This window comes from Phyllobates terribilis, unplaced genomic scaffold, assembly GCF_046119375.1.
Source record: "Phyllobates terribilis strain yellow unplaced genomic scaffold, ASM4611937v1 Scaffold_2__4_contigs__length_985480577, whole genome shotgun sequence".
NCBI classification, from domain to species: Eukaryota; Metazoa; Chordata; class Amphibia; order Anura; family Dendrobatidae; genus Phyllobates; species Phyllobates terribilis.
The window spans coordinates 848172804-848179986 of record NW_027362762.1 but is presented as its reverse complement, the minus strand read 5'-3'; the positions used below and the strand labels follow the sequence as shown (position 1 = coordinate 848179986).

The following is a 7183-nucleotide window of genomic DNA, read 5'->3' as shown; positions in this document are numbered from 1 at the left end:
CCATCAGTGCAATCATCATGCGCTGCCATTTTCCAAGGCATATTTGATCACTGCGCATATGTAATGTAAATGTCAGATGGCTCAGTGCATACTGGACCTCGTGTCAAAACTGGCCCATACAAAAAATGTCTTTGTCTATAACAACCCGTCCAGATTTTATAGGCTCAGTATTTTTGGATATGAAAGTTATACCCTTTGTAAGTTTCTGTCTAATATGGACCCTCCTGTTACAGTTCTCATACGAAGCTCATATTTTTAATACTTATCACGGTAAACCTCTGATTGTAAAATTTTGGCTGTTGTTTCTTGCAGCAAAGTTTTTTTATGTTGGCTTGTAATCTCAGCTTTGGCGTGATCCTGTGAAATTGGTGAACGAGGTGTGGAGGAGTGTTTTTAAAAATAAACTTTTTTTCTGTGTGTGTGTTTTTATTTTTGATTACTGGGTTAGTAATGGGGTGACTGATAAGACACCTCTCCATTACTAAAACCGTGTCTTGATGCTAGCGGATATTACCCCGATTGCCACCACACGTCAGCGTGGGGTCACGTGCTGCCTGTGAGCGGCCACCGATAGCCCCGCTCACAGGCAGTATCAGCAGTGCAAGGTAATTAGAAAGAAGGTTATATTTTTCATTAAAACACACTGGCATTTTTTTAAAAGTACCGGACAACCCCTTTAATGGATGCGCCAATTCTGGGGTGGCTGTGGGCTAGTATTTTTAGACTGGGAAGGGTAAGATAACCATGTACCTTCCTAGCCTATTATCAGTCAATAGCTGTCTGCTTTGCCTTTGCTGGTTATCAAAACTGGGGGAGACCCTATGTAATTTTTTTAGGCACCCCCCACCCTCATTTTTGATAACCAACAAAGGCAAAGAAGACTGTTGTGAGCTGATATTAATAGGCTGGGAAGGTCCATGATTATCTGGCCTTTCCCAGACTTATAAACCCGCACCTGTCTGCTTTACCATAGCTGGTTATTAAAAAAAGGGCGACTTGAAAGGCACTAAAGGGTGCTAGTTTATTATATGTAGGGGGCTTGTGACATTAAATTTAAATTTCTACATGACATCTATCTATTCTATATATTCTAGATCTCTATTTTATATATTCTATTCTGACAGTTCTGGCTGTGAATTTACTGTACTTAGCTGATGAAATATCAGGTTTTTTTTGAGATGTGTGCATAAAAATTGCATGGCTCACGCATGATCTGTGTGCCAAGCGATTTTTTTCTCACACTCATTGATTTGCGTTGGTGGATGCGATATGATTCTCGCATCCACTCGCAGTATGCCGTGATTTTTTTCCTCAGTCCGATTAGAGCTGAGGAAAAACTTGCAGATGAGAACTGCCTCATTGATTAACATTGGTCAGAATGCAATGAGATGTTTTCTCACATTGCACTCATCCAATTTATACGCTCATGTGAGTGAGCACTAAGGCCTGGATCACACTTATCCTGTGCTCTACGTTGAGCAATTACCCCAGGGTTTCTGTACAAGGCCTCATTCAGATGACTGTGTTTTTAACGAAAAAAAAGGGTGTCATCTGAGCCTCATTAATGTTTGGTCAGTATGTAAGTTTCAATGTTTCATCAGAGATCTTCACACTTGGAAAAATAAATCAATGACAAAGCTTCTCATATCCATTATAATGGTAATCACGGACAGCACACGGACTGTTCACTGATGCTATACATGTGCTGTACATGATTTTTATGGACCCATATACTTGTATGGGATTTTTCATGATGCTGGTAAATTTCTGCACGGACACATAGTCTGCAAAAAAACATGGACATGTGAACAGCTCCATAGATTATAATGGGTAAGTACTCTATTAGTGAACTCTCTGATAGAACCTGTACGTGAAAAATGGACATTTGAAAGAGGCCAAAATCTCAAACAAATGTGATTTAGATGAAATCCCAGACTGATTAATTTATTATAATGAGGCAGGCAAAGATACTTTGGACTTTGTCTGGCCGGCAGTGTCTGTCTTTTTAGCACACTAAAGTGTGGACGATGACAGTTAGAATCATAGAATGTTAGAGTTGGAAGGGACCTCCAGAGTCATCGTGTCCAACTCCTTGCTCAATGCAGGATTCACTAAACCATCTCAGACAGATGTCTGTCCAGCCTCTGTTTGAAGACTTCCATTGAAGGAGAACTCACCACCTCTCATGGCCACCTGTTCCACTCACTGATCACCCTCACTCTCAAAAAGTTTTTTTTTCAATATCTAATCTGTATCTTCTCCCTTTCAGTTTCATTCTATTGCTTCTCGTGTTTCCATGTGCAAGTGAGAATAAGGATGGTCCCTCTACACTGTGACATCCCTTCAGATATTTGTAGACAGATATTGATGCTCCTCCTAGCCTTCATTTTTGCAAGCTAAGCATTCCCAGATCCTTTATCCTTTCCTGGTGCGACATACACTGTGTTCCAAATTATTATGCAAATAATATTTTCTCAGATTTTCCCAAATTACCTATATGAATTGCAGTCATTGTAATTTTCCAGTCAAATAACTATTAGAGTACAATTGAAAGGTTTTTGTACAAACTGCCTATGATAACAGTATATTTTTAAAAAAATAAAAAACTCAAAATGCATGTTCCAAATTATTATGCACAGCAGAGTTTTCAACCTTTTCATTTTAATAAAGAACAAAAAAATGGTCATTTTTGAAATTATAAGCATTAGCAGGTTATTACAAACTGAAATCAAACAGTTTTCAATTCAAAACTTTATTCTAGGTGATGTTACATTTGCACATAGGACCGCTTGTTCGAAAGGAGCTTCTGAACTCTCTCATCCATTGAATTTTTCAGGTTTTGGATGGTTTCTGCTTCAATTGTTTTGCATGAGGACAGAATACCCTCCCAGAGCTGTTGCTTAGATGTGAACTGCCTCCCGCCATCATAGACACTCCTTTTGATGGTGCTCCAGAGGTTCTCAATGGGGTTGAGGTCACGGGAGCATGGGGGCCACACCATAAGTTTGTCCCCTTTTATGCCCATAGCAGCCAGAGATGCAGATGTGTTATGTGCAGCATGAGACGGGGCATTATCATGCATGAAATGATCTTGCTGCGGAATGCACGGTTCTTCTTCTTGAACCATGGAAGGAAGTGCTGTTTGAGAAACTCCACATACATTATGGAGTTCATCTTTACCCCTTCAGGGATCCTAAAAGGGCCGACAATCTCTCTCCCCATGATTCCAGCCCAAAACATTACTCCACCTCCTCCTTGTTAGCGCCGTAGCCGTGTTTGCATGGGGTGTCCATCAACCAGCCATCCTCCACTCCATCCATCTGGACCATCGAGATCATTTCATGTTTTGAGTTGAAAACTGTTTGATTTCAGTTTGTAATAACCAGCTAATGCTTATAATTTCAAAAATGACCATTTTTTTGTTCTTTATTAAAATGAAAAGGTTGAAAACTCTGCTGTGCATAATAATTTGGAACATGCATTTTGAGTGCAGTTTGAGTTTTTTATTTTTTAAAAAATATACTGTTATCATAGGCAGTTTGTACAAAAACCTTTCAATTGTACTCTAATAGTTATTTGACTGGAAAATTACAATGACTGCAATTCATATAGGTAATTTGGGAAAATCTGAGAAAATATTATTTGCATAATAATTTGGAACACAGTGTAGTTTGCAGTCTGCTCACCATCCAGGTAGATCTTCTCTAAATTTGCTCAAGTTTTTCTATGTCTTTTTTTTTTTTAAATGTGGTGCCCAGAACTGGACACAGCATTACAGATGAGATGTGACCAAGGAGGAGTAGAGGGGGATAATTACTTCACATGATCTAGACTCTATGCTTCTTTTATTTCATCCCAGAACTGTGTTTGCATTTTTTGCTGCTGCATCACACTGCTGACTCATGTGCAGTCTGTCATCTATTAGTATACCCAAGTCTTTTTACACATTGTGTGCACTCGTTAAAAGACGGATACCACCAGAACAGATGCTGAACGGATTCCAAGATGACTCCAGCTGCCTCATTATAGTGACTGGTTTCATCTGAGTTTTGTTTGGATCCTGTTTTTAAAGATTTAGACGGAAACCCTGGGTAAATACTCAGTGTAGAGCATAGGATAAATGTAACCGAGCCTAAGGGTGAGTGCACATATGTATTCTGAAAGCTATGAAAAGTCACATAATTTTGGTGCAACAGAGGGCAGCGCTAAAATTATGCGACTTTTTTCATTCTCCAGCCATTTTTACCTACGTCCGACAAAGTGGCCAGATCTGGGGCAGGACAGGTGGCGTGGCAAATTCATGACGAGCAGTGAAGTTTGCTACAAAGCAAATCTTACTCCTCCAGGGATTGGAGTAGGATTTATGATGAGGTGCATGCCACTCGTCTGAAACTCCTTTTTCGCGAAGAAGCATGCACCTCTTCATGAAACAAGAGCGTTTGATTCCAACACGCCCCCTTATCAAGACCCTCATCAATCATTCTCGATTGATGTATTTGCTCCAGACATTTCCGCTGCAAATGCTGAAGTATTGGCAGGAAAAATGCAGCATAAAATGTGCGTTTTTCTGCATTTTTTCCCCATTCATTGGGATGGGTGAAAAATGATGCAAAAACACTAGAAAAATTGACAGAATGGAATGAAGAATGGAAACTGCTTCAAATTAGCAAAGAAAAAATAAGCAACATGTGCATGAGACTTCAGGAATTTTATTCCTCTTGCTGGCAGTAGGTTTTGTGACAAAACTGTACGGGAAAAAAAGCAACAAAAACTCAGCAAATGCTTATCGTGTGCACAGATCCTTATACTGAAAATGATCAAAAAAATGTTATGAACCCAAAATATTACCAATAAACACTTAAATTCATCCCGCAAAAAAAAAAAAAAAAAAACAAGTCCCCTCTCAGATCGGTCATTTGTCAAAAGAAAAATAGATGGTTTCTATATCACTGGTAACACAAAGGCTCTGGAAAAACAACATGCCTCCCCCCCAAAAGTGCAGCGCACTGCAGTCTGAGCTCTCAAATCCACATGACCTACCCTCTCTGCTGAGCCCCACAGTGTGTATAATCCACAGTTAGCGGCCACATGTATGACATTACTGCAGTGGTAAGAACCCTCATAACAATTTACGGGGGCTGTGCCTCCAGAAGCACCAGCTGTGCACAACAGGCATTACAATGAAGGGTCATTACAATATATGGGGCACTACAATGTAAGGGCACTACAATGTACTAGGCACTACGATGTATGTGCACTACAATGGCAGATTTGCAATTTTCACTCTGCAACATCCACTCTATACTTATTTCTGGAAAACAACTGTCAAGCCCAAATAATCACTGAGCCCCTAGATTAATTCACCGAAGGGTTTGTTTTCCAAAATGGGGTCACTTTTTGGGTTTTTCTGTTGTTCTAGCACCTTAGGGGCTCTACAAATGTCGCCTACATAGTATTGCAGGGAAATCTGAGCCCCCAAAAGTCAAACAGAGACGTTCCCTTTTCAGCCCAGCCTTGTGGCCAAAGAATAGTTTCTGCCAATCTATCGCTGCGTTTGAGAGAAATTGTGTAATAAATTGTGCGGCCTATTTTCTCTTGTTATCCCTTGTGAGAATGAAAAATTTGGGGCTAAAGCAAACAATTTTGTGGGGAAATTTTTTTTTTTTATTATTTTTCCTTCCACATTGCGTTAATTCCTGTGTGTAATATGAATGAATCATATTAGGTGGGACAGTTTTTAAGATACTAAAGTATAAATCCCCCTCTATTCCCCTAAACGTAAATATCGAAATGTAAAAAAATAATAAAAATGTCATATTTAGTATTGCTGCCTGCGGAGTTGCACAAACTCAGAAAATATTGAAATATTTATGGCCGAAGGAAAAAAAATGCCAGAATTTCCATATTTTGGTCCTCACACTTTCCTCAAAAACCATAGCAATGTCCAATGTACCCCAAAATGTTAAAAAATGAAGACCGGCCGGTCCCTGAGGGGTCGGTCAGCTTCCTACTATGTCTCTGTCCCCTCAGGTGGAGCCCATAGCTCCCCACCATAGGAATGAGCCCCGGCCTGCAGCCCTGGTGCCAGCAAATCTCAGGCTTCATGGCCACAAGCTCCAGGCTTCATTATCTGCCTGTCATAACAGCTCCATTGTTCTTCCCCGTCAGCCAATCACAGATCCCCATGTTATTACGGCCATATAAATAACGCATCCGCCGCCGCCCCCCGTCTGTACACCCTCCTGTCCCCGTACATATCCAGTTACTATGTTATTATCGGGGCTGCCCACTTCCGAAGCGGGCGGGCGCAGGCGTGTTTAGCTGCACAGGTGGGCGCCGGCGACTCTCAGCCTGGGATGGTTTTTTTTTGTGTTTGATGTACAGTCTCCGGATTAGAAGTGGATCGGGCGGGCAGGTCACGGGGATCCTCCTCCTCCTCCTGCTCACTCCTGCGCTCTTGTCATCTCTCGCTCTCCGTGTCTTGCTTACTTCCTCCAGGCTTTCTGTCGGTTCCTTCCCCGGAGAATGAGCTCTTCCTCCCTGGGCACTGACACTCTCCCCGGCAGCAGAACGCAGGAGGGCAGCATGAAGGTGAAGCAGAGCGGCGGGCAGGTGGTGGCCGCGGGCAGCGCGGAGGAGCAGCTGCTCAGGAAGCCGCACATCAGTCCGGAGGACGTGCTGCTCCTGCAGAAGATCACCGCCGGTCAGTGTGTATGGGCACAGGCCCGCAATGCCTGCTGCCACCTCGTATGTGGGCACCTGCCCGACCTGTGGAGTGGGAGGATGACAGCCTGGGGTGGACCCGGGGCGGGTGAGCCCATCTGCTATGTGGCTGGGGCTTTTGCATTGTGGCTCAGGGTTATGGGGGCTTCCGGGTGTCCCTGACTCACTGAGCCCATCTTCGCTTTCTATTTTTCCTACAGTTGTAACTTTTTTTCCTTATTTTCAGTTTTTGGCCTGTAGAGTTGTTTTGGGGTGCTGTCATATTTTTATTATTGCCCGTCTGGGCACCCTACAACTTTCTCATCACTTTATATATCACTTTTTGTCAAAGACATCATACAAAAAAAAGTGATTCTGCTATGTTTTTTCCTTTGGCGTTTACTGTATGGGGTTAATATAAGTTTGAACAGGCGCACGCTGCGAGATCACGTTTGATTATTCATTTATTATTTTGTGTGAT

General features: G+C 42.0%; 1 protein-coding gene across 1 annotated transcript in view; it reads left to right on the top strand.

Annotated features, from left to right (window-relative positions):
• The first annotated feature begins 6182 nt into the window (after positions 1 to 6182).
• UNC119 (unc-119 lipid binding chaperone) overlaps positions 6183 to 7183 on the top strand; it is a 48264-nt gene continuing 47263 nt past the window's right edge. The window contains exons 1-2 of the mRNA XM_073667851.1: positions 6183 to 6329; positions 6499 to 6703. Coding sequence (XP_073523952.1) covers positions 6526 to 6703 — 178 coding nt within the window. The 5' untranslated portion in view covers positions 6183 to 6329; positions 6499 to 6525. The remainder of the gene's footprint in view (positions 6330 to 6498; positions 6704 to 7183) is intronic.